The sequence below is a fragment of the Solea senegalensis genome, linkage group LG21 (genome assembly GCF_019176455.1).
Source record: "Solea senegalensis isolate Sse05_10M linkage group LG21, IFAPA_SoseM_1, whole genome shotgun sequence".
Taxonomy (NCBI): domain Eukaryota; kingdom Metazoa; phylum Chordata; class Actinopteri; order Pleuronectiformes; family Soleidae; genus Solea; species Solea senegalensis.
The window spans coordinates 2142651-2153559 of record NC_058040.1 but is presented as its reverse complement, the minus strand read 5'-3'; the positions used below and the strand labels follow the sequence as shown (position 1 = coordinate 2153559).

The following is a 10909-nucleotide window of genomic DNA, read 5'->3' as shown; positions in this document are numbered from 1 at the left end:
CTCATGCTGAACTCATTTGTGTTTGTATTCAATTACATAGAAGAAAGGACAATATTACTCATATTCATTGCAGTAGTTAATAAAAATAATAATAACAATAATGACAATGATAATAAAATATTTAAAACGGTTACACTGATCATTTTCAGTAATATGTTTTGTTACCCACAATTTAATTTTCAAAATAGGTTGAGGGGAGGTTAAAAAGAGCATACATGCACTGCCGCTGTCGACCAACAGAGGGCGACATTCCCTCGCGTATTCTCTTTCATTTCCATGTAGAAAAATGGCGGAGCGGAGCTGCGGAGGCTGTATAGTCTAAACGACTGGAGGTTTATTGACACCACTAGCTCCAAAGTCGTTCGTGGACGGGACCAGCGGGTTTGGACAACACTGCCGTGTAGCAGGACAAGCTTCAACTCGGACTTGGCGGACATTTTCACTTATTATTTTACGTGTAAACGAGACGCCAGAGCCTAGTAAGGAGCGACGAAAACAAGTCATGAACGGGGTAAGTTTGCTTGTTAGGGCATCACCTCCCTGTCAAACATCGGCTAAGTAGCTCCAAAGAAAGCCACTTTACTCCAGAGTGAGAGTGGAGTGTCAGTTTGCTGGGGCACGTTGCAGAAAATAACATTACAATTTCCACACGTATAAAGTGTTTTAAGTATAAAGTGATCACAAATGAGCTTCCTTGTTGAGTACTGCTTTGCTAACATTAGCCAGTAATGAGGGTTTCATGTGCTCCTCCGCTGAGCGCATAATAATGAAAACACGTTGTTTTCTGACATTACACGGTGGAAACAGTTGCAAAGGTTTGTCTCTGACGGACGGGTTGTGGTTTATAAGCATGTGACAATGTGTGTTTAATTCGGCTAATAAAAGAAGAGTTTAGGGCCTGTGTCCTGTGACTTGGGTTTAAATGGACTGACGGGAGAGTGGGTGTGGAGCCAGCATGAACCCTCCTCACAGCCCCTCCCACACCACTCATGGAAAATACAGGACCTGAGTACGTGTTGTGTTTTGTCTTAATCGTCACGAATTTTTAAGGAGTAGTTTAGGTTGTACACTCACTCTCCCGTACTAAAGTCCATAGAGAGAATCATTGACTGTGAGCATTATTGTTTTTACCTTTCTCTATAAGTGAAAACATGACCACCAGCAAAGACAAAAGAAAAAGTGCATCTTTAAACATCTACATTTGGTTTTGTCAGTCATATCTTATCTTTAGAATATCTTCTTTGGCTGAAAGACTGAAGCCTACAACAACTGAAGTCAAAACAGAAGGAAGTTATTAGGAATGGATATGAAGCATGTTTAGTGATGGTCATATGAAGACAGGGGATTGGGCATTTTCCAGAGCGAAGAGGCAGCTGGTTGTGTTTTAAAGCCACATGGAGGTTAGTGGAATGATTACTGGTCAGAAATGGTCACTGGATAATTGTAAAATGTTGGGACTTCTATCTTCTCATTGAGTGAATCAGCATTTTTCCACAAATACATTGGTGTCCATCCAAGTTGCACCAATGTTTGTACACGAGGAGCATGCACTATGTAAGCATTCCTTCTAAAATCAAAAGACTCTGCAATAGGTCTAACATGTTCAAACAAATGTTACACAGTAGACAATTCCTTCAAAGATAATTGGATGTTCCCTGATGACATGGTTCATTATTACTCTTACCATCAGTCACGTGAGGTTGAACTCTAGTTGTATTGGACAGGCCTTGTGATTCTTCTAGCTTCACCTCAATCGTGTTGAGCTAATTGAGTGGACAGATTTGTAACTTTGCCATCTACAGTTAAGAACGCAAAATTCTTCCACTATTATTCAGATGTTTGAGAGTTGTAAATGTCCATTCAGGAGGACAGTTTATTTTGCTTGTTCTCCACAGCAAAACAACCGTCTTATTTTTCTGATGGACATTTAAGTGCATCTAAGGCCAAGCAACCTTTATACCTTTTTAGATGGTCTGATGCACTTCCCAACTGTATATTTTTGAACTCTGTGTCTAAATTTTGGATAAAAGTGACAACCCTGCTCTGCAACAGACGATGCAGTTTTTTTTATCAGCTGTAGTTTCTTTTGGCAAACATGTAAACCTGACACCTGGGTGAACACGGTATGTCACCACCTTAGCTCAACCACAGGGTGCACATTCCATGTGCCATCACACATGACTCACTGGAGGAAAAACAAACTCCTCCACTGGCAATAGAAAGGAGTCAGTTGCCATTTTAGCGTTGATGTTTGTATGAAAGTTGTATATGATCATTTTCTTCTCTCTGCATTTACAGGACATTGTATGCAATTCAGTCACCATCGTAAACCACAGCAAGTCCACACAACCAGGTCAGGATGAAATGACGATCAAGCTGACACAGGAAGGGAGGTGCCCTCCAGTAAACTCGCAGCAAAATGATGTCCAGAGGCAGGGAGAAGGTACGTTTGTTTGCTGCGGCCGATCTCCAGTTCAAAAGAGAGTGGTTTCCACTGTGGATTCATGCCACAGGCAGGAGAGCAAACACTGTTTATTTTTATATGTCGGCAGATTATGTCAGAGTGGTTGAGAAGAACTGCAAATTCATGAAGGTCCAATATCCCTATATACTTTATTCTAATTTAGCCCATTTCTCATCCCTGCCAGGTTGCAGAACAAATATCATCACCACTACCACTACCACCACCACCACCACCACTACGCCAAAAGACTCAAAGAGCCCGTGTTCGCCCTGCTGGTCAGATGAACAACAGCTGTCACCTCCGCAGCTCCTTTGCCCTCAGACCTGCCTACGTTCACCAACCGAGCCCTCCCTGCCACTGAGTAACGGCCGGTGTCACAGTCTCCTCTTCACTGGCAACAGCAGCACTCTTCATCGCCACCAGAGGAGAAAAATGCGGCCCAAGGTCGAGGGAAAGAAAATGGCTCAAAGAATGTACGCAGGTTCCCATTACTCTTTCAATTTTATGTCACAATCTCATCACCCTGACATCTGTAACTCTATTGAATATGGTATAAAATATAAGTAGTAGAAGCACAATAGTTTAAAGATGTAATATGTAGCATTTCTGCATTAAAATATACCAAAATATGACTAATGTAATACATTTTGTTGAGCGGTATCCCTGTGTAGTGCCAAAATGTTTCCATCTACCTTTAAATCCATATTTCTATTCAAGATAATGGACTTTTGATGGCGTCATCCACTTTACTGTCTTCTCTATAACTTCCAGGGAAAACCCCTATAAACATCAGAGTAAGGAAGGAAGTTTATTATTCAGTCCTACTAGTTGTTAGCCACTGTGTTGTTTGTTCTTTGTATCACATTTTATTGAGTGTATTTGTCACTGATGGATCGCGACTATACATCGCTGTTTGCTGTGTGTTCTGCTGCCGAAGCTCTCGCTGTAAAACACACACAACACACACACACACACAGGAGAACCAAAGACAAAAAGAATCCCTTATCAAACTGGGTTTCTGAGAATCTTCGGCAATCTTTTTGACAAAATACTGGAATTTTGAACATATTTGTGTGTTGCCATTACGGCACATTAAGAAACCACATTAGTGTTTAATAGTTGTTGTGTTCTCTTTTTCCACTAAAGTGCAGCTGGGAAAAATTCCCAAAACCGAAAAGTTACCGACTATTATCCAATCAGACGAAGCTCAAGAAAAAGTGAAACGGCTCTAAAGGTAAGAAGGAGCTCATTTTGTTATTTGTCACAGCCTTTTCTGTTGAACATAAACTGTGAACAGATATCATCGTATGTCCTGTTGGTTTTTCTGCTGCTTTGGAAATTCACACACAACCACGTCATGTAAATAATGGCTTGCTGTCTGTTTGAATCACAGCCATGAAATTCCTGGAAAAGTTGTTGTTTTAACTCAGAAAAACTGTTTTCCAGGCCTGGAAATGGTTTTTAATTTGGAATATTAAGAATGGCCCACTTTGATATCGTATACGATATGTGGGATATAAGACTCCAAGCTGCATGAATGTCACTCACACACAGTTGTTATGTCACATATTACACGTAACACGTGATACACGCGTTGTGTTACGTGTTACATTTTTGCTACAAAGCCTGCGATAGGCCGAGCACAATGTAAGAGCCTCATTAACGGGCCCTATGGTCACTATAGAGGCCAACCTTTGCTTAAATAGAGTCAATTGGAAGTTGGGTAAAATATTGTGAAATGAATTGGTAGAACTGTGTGTGAGCACTGCCCTATAGATGCTTTCCTGTAATATCATTTCATGTTCACAGTGTGAAGAAAAGAAGCAGATAGACGACCTGATCACAAACGGAATAGAGGAGGGAATGGAGGTACGCTGCTCTTTCTGCTTTCAGAACCTTAACAGTACCTCAAAGCCAGAGTTGTATTCAAGAAACTATCAGTGATGCAGGTTTAGCAACCAGTCGTCATCCTGATTGTCCCAACCGCAGTGTCCCCTTTTACACAAGCCTTGTTCTGGTTAAATATTAAAAAAAGAAATGATTCAAATCCTGCTAAAGATACGGCACAACCGGGTTGATATTTAAAAGTCACACCATACTGCAGGTCCTATTTAAAGCTACAGGCACAAGAGTGATGCATGTTTTTCTACTTGTTCTGGTTTGTTTATTAAAGGTGCAGCACATGGAAGGAAAGGGGAGAGCAGTGTTTGCCACGCGGTGTTTCCAGAAAGGCGAGTATGTGGTGGAATACCACGGAGACCTGCTGCAGATCACCGATGCCAAAAAGAGGGAGGCTGAATATGCTCAGAACCCTGCCACAGGCTGCTACATGTACTACTTCCAGTACCTCTGCAAAACATACTGGTACGATAAACCATTGCATTTTTCTTTTCTTTTTTTTTAATTTTCTTTACCACAATATATAAGTGTGGACATTAGCTGAATATATGTTAGTTTATAAAGGACAGAAATGTAAATACAGACAAATAATCTGCTCTTCACTTCTACTGGTTATTGTTCAGTATTGTTCAGTTTTTTATTAGACCCTAATTTGTTTAGTGTAGACATCAAATCTTGAAGAAAATCGCAAATCAAATCTGGTTGAAAAATCCCACTATTTTTCGATATTTAACCCCAAATCATTTAACTATCACAATGAAGGGCATTTTACATTACATTACATTACATGTCATTTAGCAGACACTTTTATCCAAAGCGACTTACAATAATTTTCTTGGGATTAGATTACACAAATTTAGATCAGCAATTAATCTTAATGTTTTGACTGATCAATGTATGTCTGCATCTACTCATTTAAGTCATTTATCTTTTTAAGTTTTCAATATCTATCTTTTAGAGCAAATTGTACATGATCCAAATCACTATATCAACCATGACACATTTCTGCATAATGTAATTGTCTGTAATTAATAAATGAAAAAGTATTTGATATATTTATTACAACTTCATTTTATGCATGTTATTTCAACAATTCATTACACCCGAATCCTCACTTAGAGTGAAAGAAAATTCTGCAAATGTCTTATGTGTGTTTTTGTGTTTCTCGACAGCGTGGATGCCACAAAAGAGTCTGGTCGAATGGGTCGCTTAATAAACCACAGTAAAATCGGAAACTGCCAAACCAAACTCCACGACATCAACGGCGTCCCTCACCTCATCCTCGTCGCCTCTCGAGACATCGACAAGGGCGAGGAGTTGCTGTACGACTATGGCGACCGCAGCAAAGCCTCCATCGCAGCTCACCCGTGGCTCAAGTACTGACTGAGGGGACCTCAATAACAAACAAACAAACAAACAAACAAACCAACACACAGGGAAACATTCAGTAACTTTTGTGTTTCTCATCTGCTAGTGTACAAAATGCCTTAGAAACAGAACGTGTACCCCCTTTTCTTCCATTGTGAAAGAAGCTGGATGGGTTTAGTAGCTGTTAATGGAAGTGGGGTTTTGATCATGTTTGGACTGAGGGCAGGCGACATCGGTAGTTTTATTTATACATGTACATGAAGCGTTCTAGTTGTTTTGCAGCACATTTATTTTGTACATTTTTGTATTTCCTATAGACCAATGCTTCTCCAGCGTGTAGGTGGTAGTCGAGGCTCTGCATTTTTATACCGCTTTTTTCTTAATTCATGGTTAGATAATTAGCAATACTTCTACGTCTGGCCCCACAGAGACTTTGAATCTAATGCAAATTACAAACCCCTTTTTTAAAAACACATATTGTGTCAGAGTGGGATTTAATTCCAGCCATTAAACTCACCCAGTCGACCATCACCGTTTAGTGAGAGTGTAACAGTTTATCACACTCCTGATATTCAAGAGGCAATTTTGGTACTTACACTATTTGACACAGGGTTAGAGCATTACAAATTTTTTTAAAGTGTGAAATAATTGTTCAAGGGACTGAACACAGGAATGATTTCATGCCTTTTTATCACGCTTTTATCACTATAATGTACCGACACGGCACGGCTCAACTACGCGGTTTGGTTAGTTTTCTATTACGTCATAGTACCTCCTAAACGTGGGTGAAGTCATCATAGCACGGCACAAACTAGTGACTTGTAAAGCATTTCTTTTCAGTGTAACTGGATCATTAGACTCACTCAATTGAAAGCATTAGTTCAGTACTTCCTGCATGACCGTAGCACACAGTCACTGAACTGTGATGCGGCTCACCGCTCATGATAGCGGACCTTGGCAGTGCTGTTGCTAAATACACCAGACTTCCGCTGTTAAATGTTGAAATTGTTGACATTTCCGTCTTCAGGATTTGTAAGTCTTTTTTACCTCGTCTACAGTTCAGCATTGTTTGGTTTGATTGTTATGTCGGACGTCGTGCTCATGACTCTTCCAGACTATTGCTAATGGGAAAGCAAAAAAAAAAAAAAGAAGAGTAGCACCGGGCCGAGTCGTGCCAGGGTTGGGTAGTGGAAAAGCACCATTTGTCTTAAGCATGTAGTATTTTTTTAATATTTAAGCTGCATATTCACGGTGGCCCAGAACACTCAACACGACTGCAAAAGCCGCAGTGGAAGTCACCAGTTTACGTCTCGGTTTCCGGGGCAGTGCAGCTTTACTTATTGGGAAGCAGAGAAACATGCTGAATGGAAGACCAAGGGTACGGGCACTTAATGGCACACAGTACACGGTAAAAGTACTTCACAGTACTTATGCATGAAGTGCACAACGTACTTTGTCCAATAAAACTGAAAGCATAAACCGCTGTTATTTTCAGTTCCATAAAATAAGACATTCATTCATCCCATATGGGGAAACGTTCAGTGTTACAGCAGGCAAAAATCACAAGGTACAAATAGACGTAAGGTAAGGAAATAAGAGTATTAAGCTAAGGACTATAGCTCCATTAATCACAACCATAATGTATCATTCTTTGGACAGATGGCTTATCTTTTTTTCTTTTCAGTACGTTGTGTTTGTTTTTGAAAAGACTTTATTTTGGAAAGCAGATTGAAATAAATGTACCGTAAAAGAAGGAACATGGGCGCACTTCACGCTTAGGTACGGCTGATTAGACCACGGAAACCCAAATTACCGCAGTTGTAAGTGCCAACACACAAATTAAACTTAAGAAGTGCCGGTACTACGTTACGGACATTAATGGCCCACTTCTGCTGCACTGCTTCTTAGTTTTCCATTCAGCTCGTTCCTCTGCTGCCTGAAGGTAAAGCTGCACACTGTTTTGAGTCTTCTGAGCCACCGTACATTTAAATTATGAAGTGCAGGTAGTTTTTATGATTTCTTATGTTTCCTTAAAGGCAAATGTTTATGACAGTTTATTATGAATTAATGATTTACTGAATTTATACTGGCTTGTGATTATCCAGTCAGTGTGCTCCACGGTCCTTTTTTTTTATTTCACTTGCATACAGATTTTTCAGGTGGTCACAGTCTCTGTATGACTGTGCTGTGTAAATATATTTATTTCCTTGTGAGGGGTGAGTTGAAGAGAGGTTTGACTTTCAGTTCAGTTTAAGACTAATTTACAGAAACACACAACCTTCCTGTTGTGTTTGTGGCTGAGTTAGCGAATATGAAGCTAAAGAGCAGATGAACAATAGAAACACAAAACCAATAACCAATGTAATGTAAACTTAACCTAAATTGCTACGACCAGATACATTGAATAGGAAAAAAATATGCTCAGTATTCACCATATCAGGTGCACATGTGATTGTCAGAGCAGCTCACCCATAGCTTCTATCTTTATGAAGGCAGCAGTGTTTGAACTCCAATATCTGGAGGTCTGATGAATGAACTATTTTCTTTTTTATCTTGTTTTAATAACTTTAAAGATTGGAACTAACATACCCCAGGAGTGTTGTTGCAGCTACAGTACAGTGTCATTTTCTAAGCTTCAAAAATCGAACTCCTCAGTGTTGTTGTTGTGGTTGCAGTGGTATTGACATGGCGTCTGACAAAATGGCCTCCAGCAGTGATTGAGGGAACAACAGCCACTTTTAGCCACTTCACAATAATACATTTGACACCTTCCCTGCTTTATCTCATCGCTGGACACACTTTTACAACTGGTTATTGAAGTTTGTCAGTCACACTTATGGTCTGTACATACTCATATGATGTAGTTCTTTTCTTGCAACCCTGGGAGAGAGAACAAATATCTGTCCTGCACCAAAACCCATAGAAAAAAACAGTGTTTTTAGCTTGTGGGTTTGCTGGTCTGCTGCTGTCTCATTTTGTACGTTCGTGTCAATTATGGTAATCTTGACTGAGGATTTTAAACCCCAAAGTCAAAAAATAACACATTTGAACTTTGTGGTGGAGGCAGCAGCGGATTCACAACTCGGATCCTCCTGGGATGTTAAAACTCTGCTCTTCTCTATGGACTTTGGTGTGAGGAGTGAGCAGTTTACAAACGTGAGTTTCCAGTCTGAGTCATGTTTTTCTCATTTAATTCTCCACAACAAAGCATAATAATGTCATGTTATTCCTGTGAAATGAAACGGGCCAAAGCTAAACCACATGCGACTCTTGAATATGTCGCACATGTAGCCATGTGTGCGGTAAACTGGTCCACGCCCCTCGCTTTGCTGTATCATTAATGTTTTCTTTCTGTTCACGCAGATATTTCATGTCAACATTTTATTTATTTGTAATTTAGTTTTATTTAACAGCTGAACTGCCAACATGTCACTTTTCATACTTTGTTGTTAGTAGCCTTTTCACCTTTTGTTTATCTGTATGTAGCCAGACGGTCCAAGCGCTCTCACCTACTTCCTTTTAAAAAGGTTTTTAAACTCTTTTACTTGATTTATTTAATTTTTCCAAAAATCGCTGAACATTTTTTGCTTGAAAAATTCCTTGATATGAATGAAATAGGGAAAAAAATGTCCCAATTAATTAAACAGTAATACTAGAGAATCTTAGTGTTATTAACAGTGTTCTACCTTGAATAATCTTGCTACACTGAATATATAATTTATCTCACCACAGGAAAATGGTGACAAGCGTGCTGCACAGGTAGCAGGCAAATCCTCTGTCCTCTGTCTGTTATGTCAACTGGGACAGGGAGGACAAATGAAATGAAAAGACCCCAAACAAACAACGTGCTGGTTCTTAAATATCATAAAACGACCTATTAGAATAGTTTTTATCTGACAAAACGGAAGTGGTGCACTTGTTGGGATTTATTTTCAGTGGTGGGTGAATTCACATGTGGTGGTGGTGTTAGTATTTGAGGTTAGAGGACAGAAATGGAGTTTTATCACATAAACACATGTGTTGATGGCTCAGGTCATTGCTAATAGTGGTCTTTTCATGGGGTTTGTTTAGTCAAAACCTATAGAATATCCCACATGTCACTTGATTTTCTTTTCTGCCTTCCCTTAGTGAACACATGATGTGAATCTTGATGACAATGTGATTTATTATTATTATTATTATTATTATTACTGTTGGTGTTATTTTGGGGGGTGATTCTGAGACTCTGTCTTAAGATAAACATTTAGTGACGTGCTTATTTACCTTCTTACAGAGAGTGGATGACAAAATCATTTCTAAGTTTCTGTTATTTTGTAGCAGCGTTTGTTTCAAATCTATGCTAACTCGACCAAACCTAAATCATCCTCTTTTCATACCTATCGGACACCAAATGGCGACGGCGGGTCACAAGTTTCCCAAGTTTCTTCAGATGACTATTGAACTTTAAGGATTCTTTTGATGTTATCGTGTCAGTGTTGATACAAAGAGCCCACACGAGACATGAAAACACCGATTCTGACCTTTCATCTCAACACTTCCTCTGTCACCTCCAACGGTAGCATCGTGTTAGAAAGTGTGAAATGTTTTCATACGAGCCTTTCTTTAACCAACGTTTCATTTTTTCTTAATGTAGAACTAATGCAATAATAACTGGGAGGCCAAACTGACCTGTTGGCCGTTTTAGGATGTAATAAATAGATCTTTGCTGTTGTAGCGTTGAATAAATCTTAATGCTGGGGTTTAGGCATCGATGAATAAAGATGTATTATGCAAATGAACAGGCATGGGTGGTTTGTTCTCGTGTTGAAATAAATGTGGCAAGATAATGGTGTAACTTTTCTTTCTGTTTTTTTTCAAAAATCTGCAATCATTTGGCAGCAGATCAATGAATAAAAAAAACATGCAGATACAGATCAGGAGCCTTTTTTAAAGGACCAGTATGAAGTGTGTAATCACTTTAAAATGAAAGAAAACTTAGGGTTTTGATGCCTTTTCGAATAAGCCTTTTTTTTTTAATGTATTTTAGGCAAAGGTTGTGTGTTAACCATAGACGCCATTTAAAAAGTGGACGTAGTCTTGCGGGTGCAAAATAAACTCCAGTTCTTTGAAGCTGGAAATTCACGTCATCCGTAACCAGGCTCCTACAGCTGTCAATCGCACTCATGTGTCCACTCATAT

At 39.4% G+C, this 10909-nt stretch overlaps 1 protein-coding gene across 1 annotated transcript; it reads left to right on the top strand.

The window, feature by feature from the left end:
- Window positions 1-286: 286 nt before the first annotated feature.
- On the top strand, window positions 287-10509 carry kmt5aa (lysine methyltransferase 5Aa). The gene is made up of 7 exons (XM_044012605.1): window positions 287-511; window positions 2299-2443; window positions 2649-2937; window positions 3611-3698; window positions 4274-4333; window positions 4638-4828; window positions 5536-10509. Exons 1-7 carry the CDS (start codon window positions 503-505, stop codon window positions 5744-5746), a joined length of 993 nt encoding a protein of 330 aa, XP_043868540.1. The 5' UTR covers window positions 287-502; the 3' UTR covers window positions 5747-10509.
- The last annotated feature ends 400 nt before the right edge of the window (window positions 10510-10909 follow it).

What these genes read in the sequence shown, in the direction of transcription:
- kmt5aa (XM_044012605.1), top strand. An exon ending in TGTCCAGAGGCAGGGAGAAG is followed by an intron (nt 2,444 to 2,648) that starts GTACGTTTGTTT and finishes CATCCCTGCCAG; the next exon opens with GTTGCAGAACAAATATCATC. An exon ending in GAATAGAGGAGGGAATGGAG is followed by an intron (nt 4,334 to 4,637) that starts GTACGCTGCTCT and finishes TGTTTATTAAAG; the next exon opens with GTGCAGCACATGGAAGGAAA.